The sequence below is a fragment of the Paramormyrops kingsleyae genome, chromosome 19, assembly GCF_048594095.1.
Source record: "Paramormyrops kingsleyae isolate MSU_618 chromosome 19, PKINGS_0.4, whole genome shotgun sequence".
Lineage (NCBI taxonomy): Eukaryota > Metazoa > Chordata > Actinopteri > Osteoglossiformes > Mormyridae > Paramormyrops > Paramormyrops kingsleyae.
The window spans coordinates 8,720,901-8,734,620 of record NC_132815.1 but is presented as its reverse complement, the minus strand read 5'-3'; the positions used below and the strand labels follow the sequence as shown (position 1 = coordinate 8,734,620).

The 13,720-nt window shown below is 47.1% G+C and overlaps 1 protein-coding gene across 6 annotated transcripts; it reads left to right on the top strand.

Moving 5' to 3' along the window:
* Positions 1–51: 51 nt before the first annotated feature.
* On the top strand, positions 52–13,479 carry dnajc5ga (DnaJ (Hsp40) homolog, subfamily C, member 5 gamma a). 6 transcript variants are annotated; one of them, XM_023831577.2, is made up of 6 exons: positions 52–241; positions 5,370–5,491; positions 5,667–5,880; positions 7,224–7,380; positions 9,215–9,300; positions 11,181–13,479. In XM_023831577.2, exons 2-5 carry the CDS (start codon positions 5,379–5,381, stop codon positions 9,295–9,297), a joined length of 567 nt encoding a protein of 188 aa, XP_023687345.1. In that variant the 5' UTR covers positions 52–241; positions 5,370–5,378; the 3' UTR covers positions 9,298–9,300; positions 11,181–13,479. The 6 variants fall into 6 exon arrangements, with proteins under 6 accessions (XP_023687345.1, XP_023687342.1, XP_023687346.1 ...); XM_023831578.2 differs by having other exon boundaries at positions 53–241; positions 9,218–9,300; XM_023831574.2 differs by lacking the exon at positions 9,215–9,300 and having other exon boundaries at positions 5,367–5,491.
* The last annotated feature ends 241 nt before the right edge of the window (positions 13,480–13,720 follow it).

Genomic DNA, 13,720 nt, shown 5'->3' with positions numbered 1-13,720 from the left:
TAAATTGTTTCCGGCCAGAGATGCGTGACGACTTCCGTTCTCGCGCGTACCGGATCCGGAAGTGCGGCCTCTTACGCCTCTCCGCCGAGTCCGGAAGCTTGGCTATTTTCTCCTACTTGTGTGACACTTCCCAAGGAGGCTACGCCGGAAAACCCCGGGTGGAACGTGGAAATCTCCGACATAAATTTTGTGCCTCTATGATCCTGCCAGGGCAGACCATACTACATCACATTTACTATAGGTACGGTAAAGTCAATTGTGGAAATGATTCTGGACGCCAGTTTACTGGCTACCTAGGGGAACTGAGAAGGTGGCGTGCCGCAGATAGCTGGGTGGGTGTGTGCGATTCTAAGCAGGGTTTTCGTCTTTAACTTGCTGAAACCTGACAGAGCTTCTGTTTAATAGTTCAGTATCAATATCAGCTACCATGTTATTTTAATGTATTAGTGATATACATGCTGAACCATATTACTGTTTTAAAAACTTATTTTAAGTAGACATGCAACTGGGTGTGATCACACAAATATTGGCTACACTGATTAATATGTAAAAATGACTAATTTATTATTTAAGTCTCGATTCTCGTTAAAACCGCAGATGGCGACTCGGTCGATGCCTGTCGGGCTTCTCCTGCGAGGGCAGGCTGAACAGACGGGGCGCCAGAATCAAATTCTGATTCATTTTTGTCGTTTACGTGCCTAAGTAGTGCAACGAAAATTATCTTAGACGAGAAAATGTAGGTTTAGTTGACGCAGGCTGGAAAGCGTCATACCGTCATAGGGATTAGATAATGGGCTTATCGCTGCACTAGGACACTGGCAAATAATTTGACACAGCTGGGTGCCCGCCGCCGCCGGTACAGCACTGTAGTGGTCAGGTGCTCTTGGCGGTCGGATCGGCCAGTGTCGGTCCAGCCGGAGCGCCACGCACGTGTACATCATGTAGGTTGTAGGATTTGTCTCTGTACGGGTGGGAGGGGTCTGCTGTGTCTTCTGAAGTTCTGTCTGATTTCATACTTATACCCCCAACAGTCTGGCATGACGCTGGGAGAAAATAACACCAAATGCACCGAGTTATTAGACGAAGGAAGCAGCTCAAAATGAAATGTTGGGCTATCCATGGCACCGACCCCACCGAACGGTTGTATTCCGTGTCGGTATAAGCAGATCAGAAGATCCTTATATGCGATTTTTTTACACTGTGCGTCATTTGATAAGCTTTTTAAATTGTCAAGGACTTGCATATCTGTTAAACGTGGTTTTGTTTTAAATCTTCTATAACGACTGGACTTGAAACTTTACGGTGGCGTTTTAAAAGTGAAAAGGGCGTTTTTAGTAGGCGTCGCAGCGCAAAGTACACGCGAGTCCGGCGCGTGGGACGCGGTTAGGTCCGGATCACGGGGTTAAAAACAAGCGGCGGCTTTGCAGGCGACAGGGTGCCTGTGGCGGCTTATTTATGCGGGTGGAAGACACAGATCGTGACAGTTTGGTTATAATGGAACAGCAAAGCAATAATTAACGGTTTGAACATTTTCATTTTGTCCCGGTTATTGCTCAACACTGGAACTCCTTGAATATGATCAGAAATGCCAGTTATCTCTCACGACTAACCGACATGATAAATGTACTTTTCTGTTGTATTGAAATTACGAGTTTCCCCGAATACTGTCAGTTTTCAAATTTCTCTTTGATTTTTTTTTTAAGTACTACACTACTGTCCAAAGACCAATAAGCTGATAACATTTCACCCAATTTTTACATCTTTGCTGTTGATTGGCATACAGGCTTCTCTTATGTCATCTTTGGCACAAGTGAATTGTGGGAGAGTTTATCAAGGCCAGCCGTTAATGTTTGAGGATGTGAACATGTGACGGGAATGTTGCCAGATTGAAAGAGGGGCTCTGCCCCCTGTACCTTTGACCATTGGCCCATAATGCCAGTCCATCCTACCTGCTTTGGAGAATATCTTATCTTGCTGTAGTCTCGGCCCTGTGTGTTTGGGAGCTGATTGAGGACCACGTGTGTTTCGAAAAGCATGTGGCCCTCCCTACTTATAATTTTAATTGAACCAGGAGGTCCAGTTGGTTTAAGCACTCAATCCTAAGTGAGTTAATTGTCTGTGACTCCTTTGAGAGCGAATGTAATGTGAAGCTTCTCTGCGCAGAATAAAGATGTGTGCTGCGTGCATCCATCTCAATTTAGGAAAGTGCTATTTATTAGTGAGACGAGGAAGGGGGTTTTAAAACCCACTGGGGGTGGGGTTACTGTTTGCCGTCATTTGTTGCCGTTTTAACCCAGTGGGGACCAGCAGAGCAGCATGACGGCCTGTGAAAATCCCAGCAACTGCTGGTCTCCAAGGCTCATCTCATGAGTCAGGGTGGTTTGTGTGCTTTTTAATATGATACCGGTAAGGTCTGATTCGCGAGTTCGAATACAAGTTGACGTAAATGTGTCTGACACTAAAAGACCAGGATTATTTTTTTGAGCATAGACTAATCAGTTCTTCGTCTCAATTGTGAATGCCTTTTGCGTACTGACACGTGCTTAGTGCAAAGTTTATAAACTATGATCTGGGCCTCCGGTCCACCTTCTGCACTCTATTTTCATTTAATACCCAGCTTTAGGATTTTAGTGTGCTGTGGTGACTTTGCCCTCCTAAAATCTATGCGCCGCCCTGCTGGTGGAGGCTGCCTTGCTGTGGCACCATGTCCTTTACACAGAAGGAGGGGAAAAATACCGGCTCTGCTGGTTGCCTGTGCCTAAGTTACAAGAATCTGCTTTAATTTTTACCTGGGGCAGTTTAATGGCAAGATGCATCAAAATCAATATTTGAATTTCTGAGGCAGTGATGTTGTAGTATTTACAGAGGAAGTGCTCTGTGTTTATGTTGATTGTGTGTTAATAATACCATTCTTCAGTGTAAAACTGAAAGCGACTCTGCCCTAATGAAGGTGTTCAGCATTGGCCTTAATTTAGCTTATTGTTGGAGTCCAGGCTGTTTCATCTCTGGGTCTGAAATCTCAGTACCAAATCTACATGATGGTGGTGTGTGTCTCTATGTACCTGTTGGAATGGGCAAACCCGTTCCCTTGTGTAGCACGTCTTGTTCGGCTGTGTTGGTTTGGAGACTGTTGAAGATATCTTTAGCGTTCTTGTTGATTGCTGAGTTTAGAAGAATTCTATCTGAATGTGATGGATGTTTGCAGTGAGCCATGCCCTGTAAGGTGCCTTTTAACGTTAATACACTGCGTCAGCCTATAGAAGCTGTGCTCAGTTAGATGTCTTGCTGGGCTGCGCCTTTTAATTGTCTTGATACCATGAAAGGCTGTCTTCTTAGAAGTAACGTGGTCAGTCTGGCTGAGTAGCCCACCTGTGGTTCAACTGGTAGTGAAGGGTTTCTGTTGAAGAGAGAAATTCACTGTCATGGGGGAACAATGACATATGGCATTGAGATTGAGAAGGGATTATTCATTACCCCAGTGTTGGGGACACTCTGTTCAATACTATTTTGGTCCAAGTAACTCAGGCAGTGTGTTTGGGTGGTATCGATGTTTTCATGCAGTCATACCATCTATATAATTGACCCCGGTATATGACGGTATTAAAACAACATGACATAAGTCATGTGGGCTACTGTAAACTCCGGAGAGATAGTTTGAATGGGCTTGTCAGTGTGGAAGTTGAGCACTATAGAAATGAGGATCCAACTCCTTGTTGAAGAGTTAAAAAGATCACTCATTGTTTGACACCACTGTCACTCCCCGATCTGCGGCACCTGCCCGTTCTGCGGCACCTGCCCGATCTGCGGCACCTGCCCGATCTGCGGCTGCATTGCGCACTTGGTTTCGCATATGCAGCGCATGCTGCAAGAGATTAGAGTATTTATGGCACATTTCCCATGTACGTACTTGTTTGATTATTAATTTATTTAGAGCCTCACTTAAGTTTTCATCAGCGATAATGCTGTGCACTACAATCTGTATTCTGACTGTATTAAAAAATAATGCCTTTGGGATTTCTAAATACCAGATATAGGAGACATGTTGATGTTGCACAACTACTTCATATTTTATGGTAGCTATAACGTGATTATGGGATATATATTTACCAACTCATCAACATGGTGGGATGTAGTAGGTGAGTAGGGAAGATTTATTTATTTTCTGCAATTGATCACCGTTGAGGCAAGTAATATTATCGTATTGTTCTGATACTTTTTCACATTTCTTTTTCATATGTGAAGCACTTGAAGGAATGTTGCCGATGTTAACATCTACAAATAAATGAATGAATTAATTTTTATCTTTGTGGTTTTGGATGCACATCATGCAGCGTTTACCATACTGTCATAGCACCTAAGTCTATCATACGGCTTGCTGATTTGCTCATCTTGGGCACTGAAGTTGGGTTGGTTGTTTGTTTTTCTTTTTCTTTGTTTGGTAGATTGACTTGATTGATTTATTACTTGTTTTGTTGGTTGGTTGTTTCTTTGCATGGCTGACTGGCTGCTTCTTTGTTTTGTTGATATGTTTTATTGGACTTGAACCTACAAAGTTTTTGATCATATTTAGGTTTCAAATAATGATGGGTCATCATAGGCTTTGTTACCCATGGTGGGCCACGCACTGCTAGCAGCTGACACATTTAACCCTCTTTCTGGTGGGGGAAGGGGACCCAGTGTGTTTTTTTTTTTCTTCAACATATGCATCAGGCATGTCCCTTCAGTCGCAGAATGGAGTAAACGTGGGGGTGGTGGTGGTGTAATCTGTAAAGCTCAGCACTACGTAATCGCCTTTAGCATATTAGCGGTGTCTGTGATACTCTGTCCCTGCTCTGCCATTGTCCATTTCAAGCTACCAGCATCTACCTCTCCTATCAGAACTGACCTGCCTCATTCAAGTTGAGTGGCATTGACTGTCTTCGTGTGATTGTGAGGGACTAATGTTGGACTCCATGTAATGCAGCGAAAAATGCGATGTCTGACATTGGCTTGTGCTTTTGTCGATCCGTCAGTTTCTTTTACCTCCAGCCTGAAGATGAATGTGGCAGTAAATCCTGGTGATGATTTAGAGGCGGAGTTTATATCGGAGAGGCGCTTTGTCTCATTGCTGTCCCTTCTTGTGCCTTTGGAAGGTTTTCATCCATGTAGCTCCTGTGACGCCGGTTTTGAAACGATCTGGGTCGAGGTTCCATGTTGCTCCAGTTACCGCTAAAGTGTTTCATTTTCATCAGTCAAATATTTTGCCTGTCAACACGGCAAAAACAGGCTGGGATGTCAACCTGCTTTTATACTTGGGGTATAATGTTTGATTTCATACCAGCATGAGGCCATGTGGTGAGCCTGTCTGAACTCGTCTCCACTATCAGCAGAATCCAGCCATGGCAGAGCCAAGCAGACCCCAGAGAAAGATGTCTACTATGGGGGACAGCTTATACAAGACTCTAGGCCTGGAGAAGGGAGCGTCCGCAGAGGACATCAAAAGGGCTTACAGGTGTGTATTAATATTCCTTTATTTGTACCTGCGTAAAGAAGTTAATTATGTTATTGTATGCTTTGCTTATTCTGTGTTCGTTGCCAGTCTGTAAGCTATTTGTACTTGTCCTGGTTGTGGTGAAGTTGTGATGACTGTGGCCTCGATCTCTCCATTCGCTTCCCACCCATTTCAGGAAACTAGCGCTGAAATATCACCCTGACAAGAACCCAGACAACCCTGAAGCGGCGGAGAAGTTCAAGGAAATCAACAACGCCAACTCCATCTTGACCGATGACACCAAGCGCAAGATCTATGATGAGTATGGCTCCATGGGGCTCTACGTGTCGGAGCAGTTTGGCGAGGAGAGCGTCAAGTACTACTTCCTCATGTCCAAGTGGTGGTTTAAGGTGAGTGGGGGGCAGGACATCAGCGCTGGGAGTAGCTACAGGCTTCAAGAACTGCTGTGGGTGGGATTATCATGCTGTCAGTCATAACCTGGTTTATCCCAATAGGAACCCATGAGGTAATGTGAAGTGGATTAAACCATTCCGTGGGTGGGGATTATCACGGACTGTCACCTTACATTTTGAAGCCTCCAAGTTGTTAATTGGCCAGCTGTGGAGATGTATGTAGGCGTTAAATCTGAGGTGTATTTTGGTTTTTGGCATTTTTCAAAGGCCAGGCCTGTGTGGGTTAAGCTTCTTTTCTGTATTTAGAGGTGGACTGGCTGCTGTTGATATTTTTACTGGAATTGGTGACTCTCCCAGTACGGAGTGAGCTCAAACTCCTACCCCCCCCCCCCCCGGCTGTAGGCTCCACTTCACTGTACCGGTCTGATACAGCTGGCCACATACTGCAGTGGATTAAGCCCCGAGTGTGAGACACGTCTGCTGGTCATCACTAGGCTGGTTTGGGACGTCCTGGGTGCTCACTGCAGGATAGACTGTCTTTGCTAATGCAGGAGGAATGGCGGGAATGGGGACAGAGATTTAATGTAGCAAGTTTGGGCTCCATGTCAGGAAGGGTTGCCGTCTGATTGGTCACCGTACAGAGCTAGGTGGTGCTTTCTCAGTTCCTTCTCATTTTGGATGTTAATCCTCTTTCGTGTCGAGTTGTGGGTTGAGTGTTCTTCCTCGCCGTTGTGTGTAGGGGGGATGTTTTTTAAAGTCCTCTAAATTGGCTGTATTTGAAGGAGGATTATTGTGGAAATGGTTACAGAACCGGCACAGAGATCCGGCTTTAAAGACTTCTGGAGCCTGAACCATGGTCCGTTAACAGAAAAGCTGGTACACTGCAGCCGAGACTGAATCACTCTGACTATTTCACCATGGTGCATATTAACAAGCAGCTCGTCCCAAAACAGAGTTGGGTCCAGCAAGCAGTGAGGGTTTACAGCGTGGCTTGAGTTACAAACAGTTCAGTTCAAAGTTCTGTGTTTACGAGCAGCTCTGATCTCTGAGCCCTGCTGTGGGCTGAGTAACGACCCCCCCCGGTTACGTTGGTCCTCTGGGACGTCGTTACTTGGTCATTGCAGGGACTGAGGAAATGAGCTTTGGCTTCTTGTATGAGGAAGAGCACAGTGTGTACGTGTGGGTGGTTGGGGTTGCTCTGATCTCTTGCAGCATGGTTTAGGTTCATTCCCCCAAGCCCAACATGTGTGTCGCCAGTACCTGTACTGCCTCCGGTGGTCTGGCTGACCCCTGCACCCTGCCAGACATGCCGGCTGATTTCCTCGTCTCTCCTGTCGCAGACTCTGGCGGTCTGCTGCAGTATCATCACCTGCTGCTGCTGTTGCTGTTGCTGCTGTTTCTGCTGTGGCCGCTGCAAGCCCCCAGAGGATGAAGAAAACTACCAGTACGTGGACCCAGAGGACCTGGAGGCGCAGATCCGGGCCGAGCAGGACGGGGGTGAGTTCCGCAGGCCGGGGTGAAGGCTGCGCCCTCGGCAGTGGGCCGCCCTGGTATGTGTCTGCCTCTCTGTTCAGGATTGGCTGTGTCTGTGAAACACAACATGTCAGAGCGGAGTCTTTGTGTGGGGATCTGGGGACAGAAATCAGGTTTAGGAATCTGCATGCCTGAACAGGGCAGGCTTCGTCAGGAGGGATCTTAAAGACTCTTGCAAAGGGCGTGTGTTTGACACAGGTAGGGCAGGGAATTTATGTATCTGTGCCTTGAGCTCCCAGCTCATCTGGGTTTAATGTTTAATTTGTTTATTAAGGAAATATACTACCAGGAGATGTCTATCTTGCTACTAACCTGTCATGTTTCCTAGAGGATTACATTGTTATGGGATTGCTGATAAGACTGTGCTGATGGTCTCGCCCTCCGGTCATTAAGCTGTAGGATGCTGGAGTTCTGTAGAAGTTAGGTTCTGCAGCACATATTATTTTCCAGCATATTTCTGTTCCATGTCATGCAGTTTTACATTTTAAGTGATTAGCATTCTATGGTAAAGAACGGAATATGTTTCGATAAAACAGAATGTGTTGGAATAGTACTTTATTGTAGTTGTGTACCACTGATGAAAATGTGACCGGAGATACAGCTAAGCAGCCAACCTCTAAGCCACCTAAAAATTTAAACTCCACTGGTACAGTGGTGCTTCTCACTTTGAATATTGGTAATGTTTAAATATCGGCCCAGATTGACAGATCAGACCAATGTTAATCTTAATGTTAACCGATTTGTCGTCATACACAGCAGGTAAAATTAAATGCCATGCATGCTTCCAAAGAAAAGAGCAGACCATAATATATAAAATATGTATGCACAAAAATATGAAACAAAGTATGACAGATAAATGATATATTTAGGTATAATATAAATTATAATGAATATGAAATGTACAACAGCTCTAGCATGTTACAATATTAGCAGTGAGGCTGGGTCACTGTCGCCCTCCCTGTGGCTTGGAGTCATTGTCAGTGTCCAGTCTCACTGGAGGGCGCAGCCAGCAAACAAAACTGCGCCCGCCAGTGAGTCACCCCCCCGAGTCTAGGTGCGTCAATATGGAAGCCGGCTGCGGGCGTGTAGAACGGTCAGCCCCACTGCCTCATGGGGCTTCGTCTGACCTCTGGAAGGAAAGTCGTGCCTTTGACGTACCTGACCGTAAATGGTAAATCACGCAGGTCTGTACACAGGTAGTCTGTACAGGGCTGCCTACTTTTTCTCCTTCCTCATGAGTCAGAACCATCAGGTGTTCTTAGAGGAAGGGAGCGGACGGCACGGCGAGAGCCACTTGTGGTTCCCAATCGAATGAGATGTGTCGATTTCTGGGTTTGGGCTATTTCTCATTCAGCCCGTCTTGGTCTAACATTATTAGCAGTAGACTACACCTTTGTGTGTTTTTCCCACAGAATTGAAGAAACGCTATTTAACTATGATCTAGTCAATCACAGTGAAGTGCTCGGGTGTAACTGGGCCTGCTCGAAAGTGGGTGTGAGACCTCCGAGCCAATCTTTTCCATTGATCTTTTCCATAACTCGGAACACAAAAAGTTCTCTTACGTTTCCTGCTGTGGTGTTTCCATAATTTGATCTGTTCAATCAGCTCTGTACAGCGTAACCTGCAGCCTTGTTTCAATGCACAGCTATAACGCTCATTGTCATGGGTAGATACTGTATGCTGGCTGGCAAAATGAAACAAACGTCCTGATTGGATTTCCACATCAGAGAAGGCGCGGCTAGTCTGAGTCCTGCTGAAAATCACCAGAAGTTAATGCTTATTGTTTTTTTTTGTCCAGCAGGAGACACTGTAATAGTGGTGCAGCCCACTGCAGTCCCAGCTACTGAGAACTCGGCCGAAACGCTGCCAGAGTCTAAATGACTTGTAAGCCCCTGTGTTTCTTTAGCGCCACCTTGTGGCGGCTTTTGCTTGAGCAAAGTCAACCAGTGACCCACCACCAGTGCCTGCCAGTTCTTGGGATTTCACTGCATGGCCGGCGCATTGTTTCACCCTCCCTGTGCATGAGTCACTTATTCACACCTTCCCTCCCCCGTTCACCCACCTGCCAGGCAGGCGCTGACCGTGACTGCTCGCCGGTGATGTCACCGGGCCGCGACGGCACCCTTTGGCATGCCGAGCCACGGGCTGCGCTCGCTATGCATGATGTCAGCCACGCATGTCTAGAACTGACTGTGCTGAATGTCTGTTGATTTAAAGGGGCCGCTGTCCCACACGGACGCGGTTCTTCCTGGGTGGCCTAACCGAGGGAACCTTCCTCACCTCACACGCACTGGGCAGGTGGAGCCTGACTGGGATTCTCGTCCTGTGGGAGAGGTTAAAGTTGGCCCGAGAAAACATGTCAGGTGGTTTCAAGAGGTCAAGCCACTGGCTTCTGTTGCCAAAACCAGCAGTTTGGATTCCCCCCACCCCCCTGGTATTTGAAGGCTTAGCCGCCCCCTCCTAGTCACCCACCCACTTTCCAGTGACTCCCAGGGTGACTGACCCATACCACACAGACTAAACTTGCCTTTTGGTCAGACTAATCAGTGCTTTGAACCTTGTGGAGTTTGGCTTTTGTTATGTGTTACAGTCTAGTATGGGGTGGTTTAGACTTTGTAATCAAACCGTGGTCTGGGCATCCAGAGCGCAGCTGGTAAGTTTAATTACGATACTTCGCCCGTCAATAAGATGGAGAATCTCCTCTTATACTCTTAAGGGTTAAGGCAGTAACAATTCAGGCCTGTGGGGGGCAGCTCCTCTTATTCATGCCAGACACAGCCACCGTGTTGTCGCCACGAGCCATGGACCATCTGTTGAACGTTTTTTTTTCCTCCTGTAAACAAACTTGTTGGTGTGGAGCACATCTGTGCCACTGTTGAAATAACTAAGTGAAGTCCTCTGTCCTCCATCCCTGCTTTCTCTGCTTGGATCCTTGGGGTAAAGGACTTAAGTGAGAACGTGTCGGAGCTGCAAGGAGCAGCAGGTAGGGTCGGACATGGAGTCTGCCCCAGGAGAACCTTCCCGGTAGAGCTGCCGCGGAGCACCCCTACCACAGACTGTAGAGTCACGGTTGGCCAACCCCCTACATTTCCGCCCCGAGAGAGATTTGCCGTGTCTGAAAGAGGCATGAGTGTGTAGCGCTTGTAGCCCCTGCCCTGCTGTAAGCTGATCTGCGAACGCTTGCTGCTTTCATGATAGCTGCTGGTGTTAACATCCAAAAAGATGATGTTTCCTATTCACTGACGCAGCTCCGGGGTTGAGGACCACAGTGCACAAATATTTGCTTATTCATGTGGATTTAAAAGCACATGGCTGCTGCTCCAAGACCTGGGTGTGAATCCCTCAGTGTCATATGCTTCTCCAATCAGCAACAAGCTCTTTTTACAGAGTGAAAGGAACAAGCTTAAACCACACAATGGCACATCCTGCTCAAGGCTGAAGAGGGACTTTGGGGCCTGTATGCTTCTCCTGCAGCTCATTTGCTGCTCAGTCTCATCTTCTGAGTTTTACTCCCCAGTTTCCTTCTATCTAATGTTCTTTCATAGGCTCATATGCTCCTTAATTGCGTAGAAAAACAGCAAATTTAAAATGTGCAGTTTGTGCACAGATATATTCCTCCTACATACCCCTGAGAAGCCTGTGTCAGTGTGGTGCTGCAGCCCATCCACATTTGTGTCCCTGCTGCTGATTGGCTGATGCCCGTACTGAACGGGCCTGGCTCCTCCCCTCCGCTCACTGTGTTTGCGTATTGATCCCCTTGGCAGGTAGAAGCGCCCCCATTGTGATCCAGCCCCATTCCACCAGCAGCACCTCCAATCCTGTCCAGAACGCCAGCAGCCAGCCTGTTTCCGAAACCCCGAAGTAGGCCGACCAATTGGAGACCACTGCCTGTTGGGAAGCCCTCCTACACCGTGACTGTGAGAACCTCGGCTCCCCCTTGTGGTCGTGCATCATCATCATCATCATCATCTTCGGGACAGCAACAATGAACAATATCGGCCTCTTCCGCTATCGGCTTCCTTCCCCCTCACAGTACACCCACGTTGTGATTATTTTAATTTTTTTTTCTTCTGGATGGAGGAGGAGCCGTTTTGCCAACAAAGTGCTGGGACCCTCGGTGCCGCGTTCATCTCCCTCATCACCAGCCAACAAACCCGTTTCCACTGTAGCTCTCCGGCCCGAGGGTCCCGGGGTACTGCGATCCAGCACATCCAGGGGGGGGGGGGTTCCTGTTTTTCAGCTTGCATGCCAATGTTGGACTGCACTTGTCCTCCAACACACAGACACGCGCACTTTCCCTGTTGCCATGGAACACAGCCCATGCCGGAACAGTCCTTCAGCCAGAACAGCCAGAAGGATCAGTCCCAGACGTTGCCAGAAGGGGGCCCTCTACCTACAGGCTCTTTTGCAGAACCCTGACCGAGATTTCACCCGCCTTGTTTATTTACATCGGATGTTCGTTTAATCTCCCTTTTTATGCCAATGAAGTGGGTTTATTGCCTAACAAAATATTCATTTTATGCTGTAGGTTTATTGTATGTTCTGAATGTAATAAATAATTTCCAAAGTCCGAAGATTTGATTGAGTGGAAATCTGAGCCCATTCCTGGCCCCTGTGCACGTAGCCAGTGTCGCATGCCTGGCCGATGTCGATGTCGGCGTTACCCCTGAAACCCCGATTGTACTGCGTGTGGGTAGAAGTTTGCGCGGCTCCATAGGCCTGGGGAGTCGGACCCTTGCCTGCCAGAGCTGGTTTCACCTCTGTCCCCTTCTGTCGGATAGCGACTCCAACAGGCTGTGCCAAGGACCGGTCCATCCCCAGCCAAGCACGACGGCCTTGGAACGTTTCTTTTGGGACCCTGTTAGATGATGGAAGGTGAGGTTCTGTGGCAGTGGTGGAATGATCTGCAGAGGCCCAGCTCGCCGCCAGTGGACTGGTTCAGCCTACTGCTACTGGGGTAACAACCACTGACTGAGTTGGACTGGTTACTGACTGGAAAATACTGTCGCCCTAGTACTGTTGGTTGCCCTGGGTTTTATTGCGACTCCTGTCCTCGTTTCATCAAATGATTATTCATATGATGATTATGATTATTGCTCTTGTTGTGATATTGATAGATGCCAAATGAGGTGGTATGATGCACTAAACCGTGTGGTGAGTTGACATGTAAAGGTGTAGGATTGGTGTAATTGTGTTGGTCGTTTGTCTCCCCCCCTCAACCAACTTCCATGTTTACTGTCTCCCTCTTATCCTCACTGGGTGAGTCCAGTGGTCAGCTGGCCTCTTATCCTGGGGGGGAAGTTTAGCTGCAGGAAGGCTGTGGAAACGGCAGTTGTCTGAGACCGGGTCCACAGGGGGGGTGCACTCTGTGCTCTGCGCCGGTCTGACAGCCTCCTGTCCTCAGAGCCTTCACCTCTGTATGTGTTTATTTGCTCTTGTGGGAAATCGCCCCCAAAGCCGTCTGATGCATGCATTATTTTTAAAGGACGCGTTGAGCTCGAGACGTTCATGCATGCTCGTAGGGTCTGAATGTTTGTTTTTTTTTTTCTTTCTTTTTTCTTTTGCAGGTGGGGAAAAAACCCCACTAATTTATACCGTCAATCTTCAGCACTGTGTAAATACTTGTAACAGTAGTCCTTCATAAACGTGATATGCAAACGTGTCAGTGGGGAATTACCATTTATGCAAATGTTTTATGAATGTGTCAATTTTAATACTGTGGTTTTTTTGTTTTTTTTTAAATAAGAGGTTTAGGCATTTTGAAAGCGTTGACCATAGTCGTACATGGTCGGCTAACATGATAGGCTAACAGCCCTAGGGGGTGGTTCCAGCCACGCTAGACTGGCCAGTAAAAAGCCTCCCTGTAGATGCCTGCCTTTTCACACTGTAGGCATGGTCCTTAACCACCATTCCTCCAGTTATCCTGTGAGGAATGACTGTACTACTTTTGTTCAACCAATTTGAACGTGTTTTTAAGTTTGTTTCCAGTTTTCATTATTTACAAAATGTTCCTTAATGTAAATGTTGTATATCAGTTCTTGAATAAACTGTAGGGCAGGGTTATGGGCAGTCTGTGCATTTATTTCGTGCGTGACGACTGTTTGTCAAAAGTTAAATACAATAAAAAAATGGCGTTAGGTCTACTTTGACCTCAAAGGCGTTTATGCGTTGTACTTGCTCACGGAGAAGAGGTCACAGGTGATGGGCTTTGCGTGTCGTCTGTAGGTAGGGCGGTATTCACTGGGCCGTCAGCTGCCTGAGAGGAAGTTTGTCCTTTTGACTGTGCCCTCGTCATGTTTTTGAG

Coding starts and splice junctions, on each gene's coding strand:
- dnajc5ga (XM_023831574.2), top strand. CDS start 5,379: ATGGCAGAGCCAAGCAGACCCCAGAGAAAGATGTCTACTATGGGGGAC. Junction 5,492..5,666: donor GACATCAAAAGGGCTTACAG/GTGTGTATTAAT, acceptor CACCCATTTCAG/GAAACTAGCGCTGAAATATC. Junction 7,381..11,180: donor CCGGGCCGAGCAGGACGGGG/GTGAGTTCCGCA, acceptor TCCCCTTGGCAG/GTAGAAGCGCCCCCATTGTG.